Source organism: Erpetoichthys calabaricus, chromosome 8 (assembly GCF_900747795.2).
Source record: "Erpetoichthys calabaricus chromosome 8, fErpCal1.3, whole genome shotgun sequence".
Taxonomy (NCBI): Eukaryota; Metazoa; Chordata; class Cladistia; order Polypteriformes; family Polypteridae; genus Erpetoichthys; species Erpetoichthys calabaricus.
Window position 1 is genome coordinate 134,457,133 of NC_041401.2, and position 20,595 is coordinate 134,477,727.

At 42.0% G+C, this 20,595-nt stretch overlaps 1 protein-coding gene across 1 annotated transcript in view; it reads left to right on the top strand.

The window, feature by feature from the left end:
• Positions 1 to 20,595, top strand: part of LOC114656608 (unconventional myosin-X-like) — a 441,287-nt gene that overhangs the window by 388,237 nt on the left and 32,455 nt on the right. The window contains exon 38 of the mRNA XM_051931412.1: positions 2,849 to 2,972. Within this exon, the coding sequence (XP_051787372.1) occupies positions 2,849 to 2,972 (124 nt within the window). The remainder of the gene's footprint in view (positions 1 to 2,848; positions 2,973 to 20,595) is intronic.

Genomic DNA, 20,595 nt, shown 5'->3' on the forward strand with positions numbered 1-20,595 from the left:
AACTTCAGGATTTTAACAGACGGGTCTCTTGAGGTGCAGTCATTTGTGTAGAGGGAGAAGAGCAGAGGAGAGAGGACACATCCCTGGGGTGCGCCAGTGCTGACTGTTTGTGTGCTGGATGTGATTTTTCCCAGTCTCACTTGCTGCTTCCTATCTGTCAGGAAGTTTTTGATCCACTGGGAGATGGGAGCTGGTACATTGAGCCAAGTGAGTTTGGTGTGGAGGACTTCTGGAATGATAGTGTTGAACGCCAAGCTGAAGTCCACAAACAGGATCCTAGCATATGTCCCTGGAGAGTCGAGATGTTGCAGGATGTAGTGCAGTCCCATGTTGATTGCATCATCCACTGACCTGTTTGCTCGGTAAGCAAACTGTAGGGGGTCAAGCAGGGGGTCTGTAATGTCCTTCAGGTAGGTCAACACCAGTCTTTCAAAGGATTTCATGACTACAGACGTCAGGGCGACTGGCCTGTAATCATTTAACCCTGCAATGGAGGTTTTCTTTGGAACCGGGATAATTGTGGAATGCTTAAGGCAGGAGGGAACTTCACATAGCTCCAGGGATCTGTTGAAGATCTGTGTAAATATGGAGGCCAGCTGATCAGCACAGACTTTAAGACAGGAGGGTGACACACCATCTGGACCTGGTGCCTTCCTGATCTTCTGTCTCCTGAAGAGCTGACTCACGTCCCCTTCACAGATCCTGAGTGCAGGTATGGTGTCAGTGGGGAGGGGCAGGGGCTTGGTAGTGAGTGCTAGGACTGTATTTTGATTGGCGTGGGTGAGAGGTGTGAAAGAGGGATTATCAAACCTGCAGTAGAACAAATTCAGCTCGTTGGCCAGTTGATGGTTCTCGTCAGTATGGGGGGATGGTTTCCTGTAGTTGGTGATGTCTTTCAAACCTCTCCACACTGATGCAGGGTCGTTGGCTGTAAACCTATTTTCCAGCTTTTCAGTGTAGCACCTCTTTGCTACTTTGATCTCCTTTGTCAATGTGTTTCTGGCTTGATTATACAGGATTCTGTCCCCACTTTTGTAGGCCTTCTCCTTAGCCTTACGAAGCTGCCTGAGTTTTGTAGTAAACCAGGGTTTGTTGTTGTTGTATGTGCGAAAAGTTTTCATGGGCACACACATATCCTCACAAAAACTGACGTAGGATGTCACAGTGTCAGTAAGCTCATCCAGGTCTGTCGCTGCAGACTCAAAAACACTCCAATCAGTACAGTCAAAGCAGGCTTGTAGTTCCAGCTTTGCCTCGTTGGTCCATCTCTTCACCATTTTCACCACAGGCTTTGCAGATCTTAAGTTCTGCCTGTAAGTCGGGAGAAGATGAACCAAACAGTGGTCAGAGAGTCCCAGGGCAGCACGAGGGACAGAGCGATAAGCATCCTTTAATGTAGTGTAGCAGTGGTCCAGTGTGTTTTTGTCCCTGGTAGGACACTTAATATGCTGACTGAATTTTGGCAGTTCTTGCCTGAGGTTTGCTCTGTTAAAATCACCAAGAACAATGAGCAGGGAGGCCGGGTGTTTGTGCTCCATGTTAGTTATCTGGTCAGCCAGGTGTTGTAAAGCTTCACTAACACAGGCCTGAGGTGGGATGTAAACACCAACCAGAATAAACGAGGAAAACTCCCGCGGTGAATAGAACGGTTTACAGTCAATGAAAAAAGACTCTAAGTGAGGGCTGCATGTTTTGATTAGTACTGTGACATCTGTACACCAACCTTCGTTTATGTAGAAACAGCTTCCGCCTCCTTTCGTTTTCCCCGAGAGCTCCATGACGCGGTCCGCACGGAGAAGTTGGAAGCTCGGCAGGTATAATGCGCTATCGGGGATGTGCTCACCAAGCCAGGTTTCAGTGAAGCACAGGATGGCAGATCTGGAAAAGTCCGTGTTTATTCTGTTTAACAGAAGCAGTTCGTCCATCTTGTTGGCCAAAGAGCGGACGTTCGCCAGGTGAATTGAAGGGAGCGCAGTTCGAAATCCCGGTGGCGTAGTTTAACAAGCGCTCCGGCTCGCTTCCCTCGTCGGCGTCTCCTTCTAATTCCGTAAAGGGCGGCTGCTCCTCCGACTAAAAGTTCTGTAAAGTATTCTGTTTGAGTGAAAGACGGTGAAAAAATTTCACCAGCGAATTGACCGATGTGTAAGAGTTCCTCTCTGGGATATGGGAGGAAATATAGAAAGTGTTGATAAAAATCAATGCAGTCACAATAAAATGTACATATTTCACTCAGTGAGGCTGGGATTTGAACCCAGGCATATAGTGCTATGAGGCAACAGTACCACCTGTGCTTATATCTATATTTAACAAGTGGGAGGTTAGTATCAACAGAGTACCGGACAAAGCAGAAATATAACCAGCCAGTAGTAATGTTTGACACAGTTTCTATATAGGTACAGTAGAATAAAATGCTGATAAACAAGTCTGTCAACCTAGAAAAGAATTTCCTTTAATTTAAATAGCTGTATTGCATAAGATATTACATCTGCATGTTTTTTGCAAGATGGTTTTAGATATCCCTTTTTTTAACTCTGTGATAATTACTGCATAAAAAAGAGAATAATGGATTGAAATTAAATGTTGAAAACTTGTTTAATAATGAAATTGGACAGCTAGTCAGTTAACATGTTACATCCATCAGTTTATTTTAACATGTATTTGCTGAGAATTTTATTATGGAGGCCCCTCTTGTCATTAAAAGCTATACGCCTTAATGTCATGCTTGATTATCGTTACAGCAAATAGAAAAAAACTAAACACTTCTAGTTTAATCCTTATAGCATGCTCACACATTTACCAAAGGTATGATGTTTACAAGGAGAAATTAATACTTTTTTATTATGGATAGATTGGTTGGAACTGAAGAGGAGGAAGAGGAAGGCCAATGGCGACTTTACTTCAAACTCTATTGCTTTTTAGATGTGGAGAGTGTCCCTCAAGATAGTGTGGAGTTTGCATTCATGTTTGAGCAGGTAAGGAGTCTAGGAAACCAGCATCAAATTGTTTCAATAGCTCTGATACTTGGGTGGTGGGGGGGAATCCTGTATTATGGATTGACTTATGAAAAATAATCATTACTTTTCGTCTAGAATTTAAAATGGTCATGGAGGGTGCATTGTCCAAACATGTAAACATTACCACTGTTCAGGATATTTTTTTTGTAGAACTGTATTTGGTCTTCATGATGTGCTTGGTAAATTCTGTTTCTTAGTGAGTCACTCAATCTACAGTACTAGGGGGCTTCGCCCCCTGCTCGCTTCGCTCGCCAACCCCTGGCGTTGGGGCATGACAAAGAGTGAGATGTATGATTTAGATATAGTACAGTGTGCAGGTTTGGATGATGCATATAGAAATAAAAAATAGAGTGTTTGGCATAGAGTAATGTTTTATTGGAATATTTCTTTGTATACAACATTAGTAGTAAAGATGGTGTCTTGTCTTTGAATGAGTCTTCCTTGGCATGGATCATTTATAATTTTAACTTTAACGTCAGATGAACGTCGAACACGTGAGAAGGCAACATAAAGTTGTCCATGTCCAAAAACGGGTTCAGAGAGGTAGATGCCAACCTTGTCCGTGGTTTGTCCTTGTGATTTGTTGATGGTCATTGCAAATGCAGGTTTAATGGGGAACTGTCGGCGTTTCAATGTAAAAGGTAATTCTAGGTCATAACTCGCAAGGTCAATTCTAGGAATGAGAACAGTATTGTTAGCATGTGATCCTCTAAGAACTGTTGCTTGAATAACATTGTGTGTCATGGTGTTGACGACTAACCGTGTGCCATTGCATAAACCCTGTTTAGTGTTAAGGTTTCTTAATAGCATGATTATTGTTCCGTTTTTAAGGGTAAGGTTGTGTTGTGGTAATCCGGCCGGGTTAGTCTTGGATCTTGTTCTTTGTCCTTTATCAAGACCAAAGCAATTGTAGTTGCCGCTATACCTTCTGCATTTGCTTTTGTATTGGCCTCCTTTTCAACTTCATGTAGCATTTTTATAGACTTAGCTAATGGGTGATTGTTTATGACATGAGAGACGTTTCTCATTATAAGCTCTGTGCATTGTTTGTTTTCAGGAAGGTTCATTCGTTGATAGATTGCCTCATCTGGATCTAGGATGTAGATTTGTGCATATTTGCGTTGTTGATTTGTTTCAGGGTGCACTGTTCCAATGCGATGCAATATTTGTCCACATATGCGAAAGCAGTATGGGCCATTGCCTTTTGGTGGCCTGATATGTACTCCGGTAGATGCAAAAGCAAATGAACTATTGTAGGATCTAATGCAGTTCATAAAGTTTTTACTTTCAGGCACATCGTTAGTTAGAAGCTTCTGTAGATATTCAGGATATGAATGTAAAGGAGTCAGTCTAATCTGCCCCTTTTGACAACAACGTGTACATTCATTATTTGTATTGCCAGTTGTTTCTTCTGGGAAGTTAAGTGAATGACAATGATTGCAAATGACATTCATTAATCCCAATGAATTTTCCTCAATAGTGGATTCATTATTGAAGGCGTTTTCAGCCATTTGGCTTAAGCGTTTAATATGTGTCTGGCGTTGATGTCCGCTACGTGCATGTTTTGCTTTTGGCGTTTGAGTGCCGCGTTGTTGCATGTCCAGTATTTGGGACGCGCTATTTTTTTCTTTTAATTTATTCGCCTCCGCTTTGCGCAAAGTCCATTTCAGTCTACGTCTTGCATTGTTTGTATCGAGCCTTGTCCGTTTTGTATGTCGGTCATTTGAGCTTTCTCCTTTTGGAGTCTTGCTTTCTTTTTTTCTGGCAGTTTATTTGCGCTTTGTACACGTCTGCGTTCATTTATTTTTTCTCTTCGCTCCCTTTTTTGTATGTCTGAGACGCGAGCTCTTTCGTTTTGAAATCGTGCTTGTTTCGATGCAGCACTTTGAGACGCGCGCTGTATGCCCCTACGTTCATTGTGTCTGTCCATTTGGGCACGTCTCTGTAACGGTGTTACTTGTGCTTTGCGTTTTTTGATCCGCGACATTTTTTCTCTCAGAGTTTCAGAAGCGCGTTTTATGCTCCGCCGTCTATTTTGTTGTTTCTTTCGTGTTCGTGTGTTTGTTCCTGTTATCCTTTCCGAATCGTTTTGTACACGTGATCGTGTATTCATGACTTGTTTCTTTCTCAGCATGCAAAATATGGATAATAAGGAGGATCGCAATCACTGTTAATATGTTTCCTTTTCTGCAGTTGAACGGTTAATAGTGCTTTATTGTAAGGAGATCCACCTATGCTGACACCTATGCTGCCTAGTGTGAAGGTGTTGACGTTCACTTTAGAATATGTGGCTTTGGGTGTCACTTCTTATGGATGTGTGGAGGGGGGGGGGGTTGAGGATTGTTGTTGCGCGAGCGTCTTCTTTCTTTTTGTGTTCCTGTGTCTTGTTGAATCCCCCTCTTTGTGTGTGTCCCGTCCCTTGCTTGTAGGGTCTGTGGGGTGGTTTTGTGTTCTTTTTTTTTGTGTTCCATGGGCTTGTTGAATCCCCCTCTTGGTGTGTGTCCCATCCGGTGCCTGTAGGGGGGGGGGGGGGTGCCTTGCTGTTGTGCGCGAGCCTCTTTTTTTTTGGGTCTAGTTTCGTGTGCAATGTGTTTTGTGCTTTGCCTGCGTTTGGCTACTTTTTTATGTGCCTTTTCCTTTTTTCGGTGCTCGTTGTGCCTCATTTCTTTTTTTACTTTTTTCTCTTTTTTCTGTGCTCACTCCTTTTTTCTGTGGTCTTGTCCGCCTCTCGCGGCCTCTTTTGTCCCCCTCTCGCGGCTCCTTATCCGCCTCTCGCGGACTCTTTTCGCGCCTGCGCAGTACGCCTTTTTGCGTTTCTTTGACTCCTTTTTTCTCTTTTTTCTGTGCTCACTCCTTTTTTCTGTGGTCTTGTCCGCCTCTCGCGGCCCCTCATCCGCCTCTCGCGGCCTCTTTTGTCCGTCTCTCCCGGCTCCTCAGCCGCCTCTCACGGAATCTTTTTGCGCCTGCGCAGTACGTCTTTTTGCGGCTACGGCCCATGGCCGGATGTCCCTGCGTCCATCCGGTTTAGCATTCTCGGTTAGTAATATGGATATTTTTAAAGCACCTTCTACTACACATACCATCACAAGGCGTTTAATAACGCAAACTGTATTGTATATTCTTCTCGTGTGGGATTTTCTCCAAGTACTCAGGCTTTTTGTCATAAAGACATACTAGTTAGGTTAAATGGTGACTCTACATGGTATGTGAGCTTGTCCTGAAGTGGACCAGCAGTCTTTCCAGGGATTATGCAATGCATTTTTCCTGCCAGTGAAAGGTGAAAGTTACAGTGAAAAAAATGTCCAGCAAATTCTAAGCTAAGCTCTGTCAGTTCAAGTTAGCAGACATCACATTACTTAAAGTATTTACGGGAAAATGGCATAGACACCAGGGGCCTCATGCATAACACCGCGCGTAGAATTCACACTATAACATGGTGTACGGACAAAAGCGGGAATGTGCTTATGCACAAAAAATCCATATGCATAAATCTGTGCGTTCGCCAACTTTCACATTCTTCCGCTACATAAATCACGGTCAGTGTGAAAAGTAACGCATGTGCACGTGCCTGCTGTCCTGCCCAAACTCCTCCCAGAATTACACCTCTTTGTATATGCAAATCAATATAAATAGCACTTACGCTCAGCCTTCTGTGTAAAAGACAATGGGAAAATAGAAGAATTTCAGCGAATACCAAGTGGAGGCAAGGAAAAATGTACTATTTGTTGGTTTAAACAATGATATAAAGAACAAAAGGAAGTTGATCGAGTGACATAGTGTCGGAGAAACTCGAAAGCTCAAGTTCACAAAGTCGCACAGTGCCCGAAATAAAAAAAAGTTGTCACATATCAGAGTCGCCGTGAAAAGGCGAGTCGTAGCCCACCATCTGAGTGTCATATGAAAGCTTATTAGGGTACAGAGAAAAAAAAAGGCACACAGTGGGGGGAAAAAAGCAGGAAATGTCAACTTTAATCTCGAAATTTCCACTTTAATCACATAGTTTATTTTGTCATTAAAGTAGAACATCATAAACTTCATATTAAAATCGTTTAATTTAGTAGTTTCTTAAATCCCATCGTAACTAAAGTAGCACGTTAAATTCTTTGTTTTGTATTTGATCTTCTATGTGCTCTATATGTGTGAATCACTATGTGCTTCCGGGCTTTCTCTTCCTCCGACAGGACACAGAATCCATTACATTCGTAATATTACAGCTCTCTTAATAATTAAAATACTGAGATGTGTGCGTGATATCATTTTCATGATGATAGGAGTTAAAGCATGTTATTAAACAAGGGAACACGGTGGCGCAGTGATTGTTCATGTCTCACTCAAGATGCTTGCTGCACCATGCGCGACCTTCGATGAAATACTTTATTGCAGCAGTACTGTCTCTTTCAAATGTACTAACCCCCAATTCCTGTCCTTATTTTTGTTTCTCCAACTACCCAATCGCCACATAATCAGCTCTGTAATAGACATTAAGCCATCTGTAAGCTTAGAACACCAATTCTTCAAAACTTTTAAGGAACATTGAAATACAGTAATCCCTCGCTATATCGAGCTTTGACGTTCGCGGCTTCACTCTATCGCGGATTTTATATGTAAGCATATTTAAATATATATCGCGGATTTTTTTTCTGGTTCGCAGATTTCTGCGGACAATGGGTCTTTTAATTTCTGGTACATGCTTCCTCAGTTGGTTTGCCCAGTTGATTTCATACAAGGGACGCTATTGGCAGATGGCTGAGAAGCAACCCAACCAGAGCGCGTATTACGTATTAAATAAAACTCCTCAAATATATTGTGAGCACGGGGGCTGTTCGCACCCCTAGAGGATACGGCCGCTCCTCAAAAAACGCTGAAAGATTACCTTCACATTGCTCTCTTCCTTGCTGGGCTTACATATGGCTGCTTTTTCAAGTGATATGCTTCCTGCACGGTGCTTCGCATACTTAAAAGATCAAACGGCACGTATTGATTTTTGATTGTTTGCTTTTCTCTCTCTCTCTCTCTCTTTTGCTCTGACATTCTGTGCTCCTGACGGAGGGGGTGTGAGCAGGGGGGCTGTTCGCACCCTTAGACAATACGGGCGCTCGTCTAAAAATGCTGAAAGATTACCTTCACGTTGCTCCCTTCTATGCAGCTGGTTTGTCAAGCGACATGCTTCCCGCACAGTGCTTCACATACTTAAAAGCTCGAAGGGCACGTATTGATTTTTGATTTTTCTCTCTCTCTCTGACATTCTCTGCTCCTGACGCGCATTCCTTTGAAGAGGAAGATATGTTTGCATTCTTCTAATTGTGAGACGGAACTGTCATCTCCGTCTTGTCATGGAGCACAGTTTAAACTTTTGAAAAAGAGACAAATGTTTGTTTGCAGTGTTTGAATAAAGCTCCTGTCTCTCTACAACCTCCTGTGTTTCTGTGCAAATCTGTGACCCAAGTGTGACAATATAAAAATAACCATATAAACATATGGTTTCTACTTCGCGGATTTTCACCTTTCGCGGGGGTGTCTGGAACGCAACCCCCATGATAGAGGAGGGATTACTGTATCTTCGTAGTACGTGTTTAATTATTCTATCCATCTGTCCTTCCAGTGTCGCGCCAGCCACAGCAAGAATACAGAGTGAGGCAGGAACAATCCGTGAACGGGGTGCTAGCGCTGCGGCACCGTGTCCTCACATGTTTAATTATTAACAATATAGATTATTTAAATGAAGTTAAAGTTTTATCTGTATAATATAATAAATATATTTTGCTGCATTTCATCTTAAAAATGATATTGTCATCATATGTAAATATGCACTTTATAAAGTGGCTCAGGTTGTGCAATATTATAACTATCGCAAGTTTACAGTGAGGTAATTGTACTTATAGGTACAAACAGTTCTACAAGAAGCACTTGATGGACTGAGCGAGGTCCGTACAGGAAAGGCTGTGAAGCGTTTGCTGTGTGAGAGCAGTTCAATTGACAGCATGGCTGAGGCAGCATGTGCTTGATGCTGTATACCGATAATTCTCTTTCCAGTCAGCTGCTGTAGATCTGTGATTCCCCACTCAGATACAGTGATATACTGTAAATACTCTGAGTGGTGCAATGAGAGTAATATGGAAAAAGATGATCCGCTGTGGCAACCCCTAATGGGAACAGCTGAAAGAAGAAGAAGGTGCAGTGAGAGTAACAACACTAAAGCAGCTATGGTATTTAGAATAGTTTGACCATTCTGTGGACCATTATATTGATACAGGTTAATTACAATCAGATGCATTAAACTAAAAAACAATATGCAGTTAATTTCAGTGTATTTATAAAGCCACGTCAGGGATGTGGATCTAAGAAAGAAAGGGTAACCACACAGGAACAGTAGCACTGCTTTGAAGCTGGGTGCCGCCAGTCTGCAAAACAGAGCAAAGAACTTGCGTACGCCAGGGTATGAGCTACCGTGGAAATGTGTGTGGCTTTACGGCAAGTTTAGGTGTTACACATCGAGATTTGAACATGGAAACGTTCTTGCACAACATTTTTGTGCGTACGCACTGTTCATACATAAGGCCCCAGGAATGGGAGTTTAGAAGGGACGAGAACATGAGTCTTCGGGTTTTGATTTAAATAAGACGAAAAGACAGTCATGTGGTATAGCGGGTCTACAGCTCATGTCAAAAGGGCCAGTTTTTAAAATAAATAATCGCCACCGTCGTGGCTTAGCGAAGGGGCGTGGTGGTGTGTGGCCGAGCGGTTCTCGGGGAATTCGTGATGCGGGCAATTCTCACTTAACCGCACAGGTGAGGAGTTGTCCTCATCCGTAATTGTTCCCGGGAGCTGCTGATTGCTTCAGCTGATCCACGTCCCCATGATATATAGAAGCACAAAGCGGCTAGCAGGGGAGGAAAATAAAAGAAGAGAGACGGAGGTTGCAGGGAAGAAGATGGCAGAAGCATGGAGAGGATAGCCGATGTGAGAGAGAGTGAGCGAGCGCTCGCAGGCAGCTGGACAGTGAGCCCTAGCAGGGTGTTTGGCCAATACCTTGGTCAGTTGGTAATGGTCGCTCCTGCTGAGCATTGTGAGGAGCGGGAGTGACCGGAAGGAGGATGGCTCGCCGCGGAAGGCTTGGAAGGTGGATTCCCCAATGTGAGCGTCCTGGCTGTTCAGGGAAGCCAAGTCTCAGTCTGGAGAGAACGGAACCGAAGCCAGGGATCGGGAAGCCTCCAGACCAGTCGAGTGGAAAGAAGGTCAGCTGCAGGTAGGGTGACTTCCCTGTTGTGAAGCCTGATGGGAGAAGCAGAGGAGCCGCCAGGTAAAAGAAGGCACCAGGCTTTGTTTTTAAAGCGACTGCTTCCAGCCATTGTTTTAACCTCCTTTTTTTTTTTTATATAGAGGTTTTTCTAATGGATTTTAACCTTCGTTTTTCACATCTGTTTTTATTGGATTATTTAAAAGATTTTGGAGACACTGCACTTATTTATTTGGACGCTGTTGTTTTTGTTTGCTGTTTTAAATTAAAGCACTTTTGCAGCATCCCCTTGCTCCATTTGTCGTGCCTCACTGCCAAGCTCATCTGTGACATTACCAACGGTGTCGGGTTCAAGGCCTCACAAAAGCAAGAAGGGTGATGGAGCAGAACCCGCATCTTCACACGTCATGAACAAAGCCAGCCAAGACCATTCCAGCAAATTGGAGATGCAAACCCAAATAAGCATGTTGAGTGTTGAGCAGCAGGATTTTTGCCACTCTATCTAATGAGCTTAGTTAGCAGTGTAGGTGTACATTCTAGAGAGCTTGGTGCTTTTAGATTTATTTTCCATCAAGATTTTTAATGATGATTTTTTTATCAAACAGGATGACAGTGTAGACAAATTCTTGAAGAGTAATAACACCACAGCATTGGATCCGAGTCAAAACTCTGTCATCATCATTCTAAATGTATTTGAACCTATTAATAGTATTGGTGCTTACTCTATTAATCTTAAATCCACTGAACATTGAATAACAGAGTGAAAAGTTGTGCACTTACCTCAAACAAAATCTTTTAGTCCATGTGATCCATAGGTTATAAAAAGAAAATTTCAGCTTCAGCCAAGTCAACATTCAGAAATCATGAAATTCAAATGAAGTACCCCTGGCAGTGGACGATGGGATAATGTGGCAAGAGCCAGTATTTGAGTGAGCAATATCCAAGCATCTTGAAGCAAGTATGCCACAGAAGCAGTTGTTTTGTTTAGTGCTGAGCAGCTGAAAAAAATGTTCAGTCATTAAATGAATTCTTAGCAGATGTATGGGATGCTAATAAAGCATTTATTCATTCATTCAATGAGCTTGTTCAAGTATTATAAGCAGACAAATGCTCATTGGTTTAAATATAGAGAAGATGTTATATACAGTACAATATAAAGATTTTTCTGAATTAGGTGATTTTAAAGCTGGATTTTAAAGGGTTTAACATCAGGAAGGGCATCCGGTGTAAAATTTTGCCAAATCGATATGCAGACAACAATACAAATTTCCATACCGGATCGGTCAAGTCCTGGGTTAGCAACGACTGCCACCAGTACTGTTAGCCAACAGGGTGTTGGCGGAAATTGGGCTAATGTTGGCCGAGGAACAAGAGGGGGGAGAGATGTGTCCAGAGGCAGGAGGAGAAGAGGAAAGTAAAGAGAGGGGAACTGAGGGTAGGAACTTTGAATGTTGGCAGTATGACTGGTAAGGGGAGAGAGTTAGAAGATATGATGGAGAGAAGGAAGGTTGATATATTGTGCGTGTAAAAGACTAAATGGAATGGGAGTAAGGCCAGGTGGATCAGAGGTGGATTCAAATTGTTCTATCTTGGTGTGAATGGGAGGAGAAATGGAGTAGGAGTTATTCTGAAGGAACAGTATGTCAAGAGTGTTTTGGAGGTGAAAAGAGTGTCAGGCACAGTAATGATTATGAAGCTGGAAGTTGGAGGTGTGCAATGGGTGAGAAAGAAGATTTTTGGAGTGACGTGTATGAAGTGATGAACAGTGTTCCCAAGGGACAGAAAGTGGTGATTGGAGCGGATTTCTATGGGCATGTTGGTGAAGGGAATAGTGGAGACAAGGAGGTGATGGGTAGGTATGGTGTCGCGGAGAGGAATGAAGAAGGTCAGAGGATAGTGGATTTTGCCAAAAGAATGGACATGGCTGTGGTGAATACGTATTTTAAGAAGAGGGAGGAACATAGGGTTACGTACAAGAGTGGAGGAAGATGCACACAGGTAGATTACATCCTATGCAGAAGAGTTGATCTGAAGGAGATTGAAGACTGCAAAGTGGTGGCAGGGGAAAGTGTAGTAAAGCAGCATAGGATGGTGGTCTGTAGGATGACGTTGGAAATCAAGAAGAGGAAGAGAGTGAGGGCAGAGCCAAGGATCTAATGGTGGAAGTTGAAAAAGAAGACTGCAAGGCTGAGTTTAGGGAGGAGGTGAGACTGGCACTGGGTGGCAGTGAAGAGTTACCAGACAGCTGGTAAACTACAGCAGATGTAGTAAGGGTGACAGCAAGAAGGGTGCTTGGCGTGACATCAGGAAGAGGAAGGAGGAAAAGGAAACCTGGTGGTGGAATGAGGAAATACAGGAGAGTATACAGAGGAAGAGGATGGCAAAGAAGAAGTGGGATAGTCCGAGAGATGCAGAAAATAGACAAGAGTACAAGGAGATAAGGCGCAAGGTGAAGAGAGAGGTGGCGAAGGCTAAGGAAAAGGCGCATGATGAGTTGTATGAGAGGTTGGACACTTAAGGAGGGAGAAAAGGACCTGTACAGATTGGCTAGACAGAGGGACCGAGCTGGGAAAGATGTGCAGCAGGTTAGGGTGATAAAGGATAAAGATAGAAATGTACTCACAAGCGAGGAGAGTGTGTTGAGCAAATGGAAAGAGTACTTTGAGAGGCTGATGAATTAAGAGAACAAGGGAGAGAAGAGGTTGGATAATGTGGAGATAATGAATCAGGAAGTGCAACGAATTAGCAAGGAGGAAGTAAGGACAGCTATAAAGAGGATGAAAAATGGAAAGGCTGTTGGTCCAGATGACATATCTATAGAAGCATGGAGGTGTTTAGGAGAGATAGCAGTGGAGTTTTTAACCAGATTGTTTAACACTAGAATTACCAGAACCTACGAAAAAACTCGTAGATCTGGCCCACCTTAAATCGCTTCTTAAATCCATTCACACCTCTCCGCCAGCGTCTTTTGTCCTCTAAATGTGCTGAGAAAAACAAGCTGCCAGCAGCCAGCTATTCCATCCCCCCACCAACTTAGAACGTGCATGAACTTCTCCCAGCTCATGCCTTGATTGATTATCTGGGAGTGAAGTGGAGTTTTAGAGTGGAAATAATAGATTGTTATTTGGAACACATGCGTTTCATGTGTGTTCCGTTTCTACAGTAATCTGTGTAAATCCATCCATCCATTTTCCAACCCGCTGAATCCGAACACAGGGTCACGGGGGTCTTCTGGAGCTAATCCCAGCCAACACAGGGCATAAGGCAGGAACCAATCCTGGGCAGGGTGCCAACCCACCACAGGACACACACACAAACACACCAAGCACACACTAGGGCCAATTTAGAATCGCCAATCCACCTAACCTGCATGTCTTTGGACTGTGGGAGGAAACCGGAGCGCCCGGAGAAAACCCACGCAGACACGGGGAGAACATGCAAACTCCACGCAGGGAGGACCCGGGAAGCAAACCCAGGTCCCCAGGTCTCCCAACTGCGAGGCAGCAGTGCTACCCACTGCGCCACCGTGCCGCCAATCTGTGTAAACACATTGTTAAAACAGAAACTTTTTCATATTTTAGTAATAAATGTTACAAAATGTAGGCATAAACTATAGAATGTGTAAAGCCGGAGTTCCAAAGACCAAATAAACACTTTCACAAAAGGTTCAAGGAAGATAAAACAGTTTCCATGGCGTAGCACGCTAAGATTTGCTTCTCAGAGCATAGCAGCTTTGCCTTGCCTCACAGACCTGAGTTCGATTCCCCGCTGGGGATTAAGTGTTACTTTTTTTTTCTTTTTAACCTCAAACGGACATAAAATTTATAAATTGGTATGCACTGTCAGTTAATGAGATCGTTATATTTTCATGTGGGATGCTCCTTTTAAAATATTTTTGTAACAATTGAGACTGCAATTAACATGAACAACTGTCTTTATAACTGTTATTTTTAAGATCCATAACACACAGACAGACAGAGCACTGCGTAATAGAGAGACAGACAGGCAGAAAAGTCACTAGATATACAGAGATCTATATCGCGCTTCGCCTTTCGCGGCTTCACTCCATCGCGGATTTTATATGTAAGCATATTTAAATATATATCGCGGATTTTTTGCTGGTTTGCGGATTTCTGCGGACAATGGGTCTTTCAATTTCTGGTACATGCTTCCTCAGTTGGTTTGCCCAGTTGATTTCATACAAGGGACGTTATTGGCAGATGGCTGAGAAGCTAGATTGCTTACTTTTCTCTCTCTCTTGCGCCGACTCTCTGATCCTGACGTATGGGGATTGAGCAGGGGGGCTGTTCGCACACCTAGACGATACGGACGCTCGTCTAAAAATGCTGAAAGATTATCTTCACGTTGCTATCTTTTGTGCAGCTGCTTCCTGAAACGACAAGCTGCACGGTGCTTCGCCTACTTAAAAGCTCAAAGGGCACGTATTGATTTTTGACTGAAAAACAAACTCTGTCTCTCCCTATCTCTCTCTCTCTCTCTCCCCCTGCTCCTGACGGAGGGGGTGTGAGCTGCCGCCTTCAACAGCTTTGTTTGCTAGAGATTGTTTTCTCTATCTATGTGACATTCTGTGCTCCTGATACGCACTCCTTTGAAGAGGAAGATATGTTTGCATTCTTTTAATTGTGAGATGGAACTGTCATCTCTGTCTTGTCATAGAGCACAGTTTAAACTTTTGAAAAAGAGACAAATGTTTGTTTGCAGTGTTTGAATAACGTTCCTGTCTCTCTACAACCTCCTGTGTTTCTGCACAAATCTGTGACCCAAGGATGACAATATAAAAATAACCATATAAACATATGGTTTCTACTTCGCGGATTTTCTTATTTCGCGGGTGGCTCTGGAACGCAACCCCCGCGATGGAGGAGGGATTACTGTATAAACAAACAGGGAAGGCACATGTACTGAAAGAAAAAAAAGATCAACATGTGCGTTGTTCCTGCTGCACTGAATAAGCTCACGTGCTCTAACATCACCCCTCCCCCTGATCTGACTCTCTAAGTAACAGCAGTAACAGAGGAGTGGAGAAGTGTACTGGTGCCAATATTTAAGAATTAGGGGGATGTGCAGGACTGCAGTAACTACAGGGGAATAAAATTGATGAGCCACAGCATGAAGTTATGGGAAAGAGTAGTGGAAGCTAGGTTAAGAAGTGAGGTGATGATTAACAAGCAGCAGTATGGTCGGGCGAAGGTGGATGAGTTTAAATACTTGGGATCAACAGTACAGAGTAATGGGGATTGTGGAAGAGAGGTGAAAAAGAGAGTGCAGGCAGGGTGGAATGGGTGGAGAAGAGTGTCAGGAGTAATTGTGACAGACGGGTATCAGCAAGAGTGAAAGGGAAGGTCTGCAGGACGGTAGTGAGACCAGCTATGTTATATGGGTTGGAGATGGTGGCACTGACCAGAAAGCAGGAGACGGAGCTGGAGATAGCAGAGTTAAAGATGCTAAGATTTACACTGGGTGTGATGAGGATGGACAGGATTAGAAATGAATACATTAGAGGGTCAGCTCAAGTTGGACGGTTGGGAGACAAAGTCAGAGAGGCTAGGTTGCGTTGGTTTGGACATGTGCATAGGAGAGATGCTGGGTATATTGGGAGACGGATGCTAAGGATAGAGCTGCCAGGGAAGAGGAAAAGAGGAAGGCCTAAGCGAAGGTTTATGGATGTGGTGAGAGAGGACATGCAGGTGATGGGTGTAACAGAACAAGATGCAGAGGACAGAAAGATATGGAAGAAGATGATCCGCTGTGGCAACCCCTAACGGGAGCAGCCAAAAGAAGAAGAAGAGTGCTGGCACTGATTTTAAACTCTGTAAGGAATAAAACATTCTCACACTTGCTTAATCCAATTCATTGTTTCTGGTTGCCAGTCTATGACATGGTCTACTCATGCACATGAGGGTCAATTGGATACATGACTTTACCCAAGCTGCACATCTTTCAGATGTGTGAGGGGAAAACCAGGCAGACACTGGAAGAATATGTTTTTTGGTTCTATTTTTCATTTAGGTAGGCAAACTCTTAATGTTAAACAAGAAGAAGAATAACAATGTACATTTTTCTAAATCTCATATTGCCATCTAATTCTGATTCCACAATACTGTGTAAAGGGGAAAACAGTAGTCTAATTAAGCCAGCTGCCATTGTGGCCCTCTGGCATAAAGACTGCATGCCATTTGCTATTCACTAAACTTGATACTAAATACTAAATTGTTTGATTTTTCAATGCCCTAAGTTGATATAAATGTAAAGACTTAGGTCATGATACCATTTTATATATGCATGTTCATGGTAAATGTGCTTAAATTAAAGTTTATGTAATTTTACTTTCTTGTTCCATTATATTGTTTTTGTTAAAATAGCTTTCCAGCCTGATGCATCAAATCCAAGATTCAGATAAACAGGGTACTTGATTACCCTTTTCATAATGAAAGTCTCTTGGCTCTTTTTTATTTTTATTTTACAACTACTGTGAAAAGAAACATGTATTTTACATATTTATAATTATATTTTGAGGATTTACACCTTTTAATACCAATATTTCCATAATAAGTCATGTTTTGTCTGCTTTTCCATACTTTTTTAAAATCTGTTTTCCTACTGTTCTGCCAAATGCCCAGTTTTAAGACTTCCATCATTATGATGTCATGTCTGATGAATAACAGACAATTTAGCATATGGAAATAATATTATTCCGGTACTTAAGTTCTCTATAAATGTTATTTTTTTATCCACTCTGTTGCCATGACTTACTGTGCCATCCCTTTAAGATAAAGTTAATCTTTTTTGTGTGTGTCTGCAAGCAAACCTTAAATTTAAACTGTTACGCTTACGGATTTCATTTGACTTTAAAGGAAGACAATCTAACTAATTTGACTTTTGTCAGTGTTCAGCCTACTTAACATCTCAAAAGCTGACAACATTGGTGAATTTAAATTAAAAAAAAAAAAAAGACAGGAAGTTAATGACTTAATGTCCAGGTCTTCTTTGGACCTTCATCTGTTGTGAAGCCACGTTAATGCTGACTTACTGTAAGTGTCTGCATGCTGCTGTTGATTGTTTTTCCACATGACTTTACAGTCTGAAGCAAGTCGCATTAAAGGATAGACCATGAAATGACTTCCTTAGACCCCTACCCCACACCCCTTTTCCATAAGATTTACCAGTCCCTAATCACAATCATGGGTTATGGCAAGACAGTGTTAAACAGATGATGCTTAAAATGCAGGTCTACTTTGGTTTGAGCCTGACTAAGTTTGTATAGGTCACTCCTTCATTAAATTTTTTTTTTTTTTTTTGGATTCCTTGATCGTCTAATCATTTCTGTTATCCCTTTTATAAAATACAGTTGTGCTCGGAGTATAAACCCTCCACAATATGTTCAAGGATCCTAAGGGCACAAAAGCAGTTCCCTGCCTTCATCATGATCCTAAATTGGGCAAAGTTTTCAATTATGGACTCTTAATTTTTATTCAAACTTTAACAAAACTATACTTGTGAAATCTAATAATTTCACCTTTATGACTTTGGATAATTTTCAATGACAACTAAAGTTTGCATTACATTTTGTATTATTGGACAGTTTTTATTTCAAAAGTCACAAATAACATATTTAGAGTTTGCCATCCATCCATCCATTGTGTAAACTGTAGGCTGTATCCTGTTTTGGGTCATATGGAGCCAGTACCCATTTGGGCAGTACTGAGCACCAATTTCTACTGTTAATTGACTTCTGTTTCCTTCATTTTAATTGCTGTGTTTTTAAAGACTCCATCCTCTGAATAGATTTTTTTTCCTTAAATGACAGCCAAACATAAATGAAATGTGAAGTGAGCCAACAGATGACCAGCTAACAATTCTTGTTGTTAATTATACCCATTATTTACATCCATTGTTTGCCACAGCAGACATTTCCAAAACCATTGAATTTGTTTTTTTTTTCCCTCTAAGAGAACCATCAAAATGTTTTATGGATGTGAGCTGATCAACATTACTGACACTTTCAGCTTTCTTTATTTTCAAGTATTGTATGATGAACACAGGTTAGCTGGTCATATGTTAGCTCACTTTGTGCCACATTATGGTTTAACTGCTATTTAAGGAAAAATGCAAATGAAGTGGTATGTGTCTTAAATAGCAACTCAATTACAAAAAAGGCAGAAAAAAGTTCATTAGCAGCAGAAACTGGTCACTAATTAAGGAAATTTAATGCAGCCCTCCAGGATTGAAATTAGACATCCCTATAAAGTATTAGTTGAGCATGAGGATGCACTTTTTTAAATAGCCTGTTTTAACTATATACAGTATCCGGAAAGTATTCACAGCGCATCACTTTTTCCACATTTTGTTATGTTACAGCCTTATTCCAAAATAGATTAAATTCATTTTTTTCCTCAGAATTCTACACACAACACCCCATAATGACAACGTGAAAAAAGTTTACTTGAGGTTTTTGCAAATTTATTAAAAATAAAAAAATTGAGAAAGCACATGTACATAAGTACTCACAGCCTTTGCCATGAAGCTCAGAATTGAGCTCAGGTACATCCTGTTTCCCCTGATCATCCTTGAGATGTTTCTGCAGCTTAATTGGAGTCCCACAGTTGACAGTTCATGTCAGAGCACAAACCAAGCATGAAGTCAAAGGAATTGTCTGTAGACCTCCGAGACAGGATTGTCTCAAGGCACAAATCTGGGGAAGGTTACAGAAAAATTTCTGCTGATTTGAAGGTCCCAGTGAGCACAGTGGCCTCCATCATCCGTAAGTGGAAGAAGTTCGAAACCACCAGGATTCTTCCTAGAGCTGGCTGGCCATCTAAACTGAGCGATCAGGGGAGAAGGGCCTTAGTCAGGGAGGTGACCAAGAACCCGATGGTCACTCTGTCAGAGCTCCAGAGGTCCTCTGTGGAGAGAGAACCTTCCATAAGGACAACCATCTCTGCTGCAATCCACCAATCAGGCCTGAATGGTAGAGTGGCCAGACGGAAGCCACTCCTTAGTAAAAGGCACATGGCAGCCCGCCTGGAGTTTGCCAAAATGCACCTGAAGGACTCTCAGACCATGAGAAAGAAAATTCTCTGGTCTGATGAAACAAAGATTGAACTCTTTGGTGTGAATGCCAGGTGTCACATTTGGAGGAAACCTGGCACCATCCCTACATTGAAGCATGGTGGTGGCAGCATCATGCTGTGGGGATGTTTTTCAGCGGCAGGAACTGGGAGACTAGTCAGGATAAAGGGAAAGATGACTACAGCAATGTACAGACATATCCTGGATGAAAACCTGCTCCAGAGCGCTCTTGACCTCAGACTGAGGCGACAGTTCATCTTTCAGCAGGACAACGACCCTAAGCACACAGCCAAGATATCAAAGGAGTGGCTTCAGGACAACTCTGTGAATGTCCTTGAGTGGCCCAGCTAGAGCCCAGACTTGAATCCGATTGAACATCTCTGGAGAGATCTTAAAATGGCTGTGCACCGACACTTCCCATCCAACCTGATGGAGCTTGAGAGGTGCTGCAAAGAGGAATGGGCGAAACTGGCCAAGGATAGGTGTGCCAAGCTTGTGGCATCATATTCAAAAAGACTTGAGGCTATAATTGCTGCCAAAGGTGCATCGACAAAGTATTGAGCAAAGGCTGTGAATACTTATGTACATGTGATTTCTCAGTTTTTTTATTTTTAATAAATTTGCAAAAACCTCAAGTAAACTTTTTTCACGTTGTCATTATGGGGTGTTGTGTGCAGAATTCTGAGGGAAAAAAATGAATTTAATCCATTTTGGAATAAGGCTGTAACATAACAAAATGTGGAAAAAGCGATGCGCTGTGAATACTTTCCAGATGCACTGTATGTATATATACTGTATATTTATGTATATATGTGTGTGTATATATATATATATATATATATATATATACAGTATATATGTGTGTGTATGTGTGTATATATATATATATATATATATATATATATATATATATATATATATATATATATATACATACATAAATATACAGGCAGTCCACGGGTTACGTTTGAGAGGGACTGTAGGTTTGTACTTAAGTTGAATTTGTATGTAAGTCGGAACAGGTACATTATTTTAATAAATGCTATTGTTGACCGACTGTAACCAAGTGCTCTGCCAATGAATGATGGAGTTTCACCTCTCTCTGACCTTTTTATTATTTCTACTTTATTTTCAATGGTGATGGTTTTTCTCTTCTTTACTGTATCACCAGCACTTGCATCAGATTTGTGTTTCAGAGACATTCTTGAAGGGTGAAGACAAAAGGTTAAGATGAGCTCTTCTGCACAGCACTGT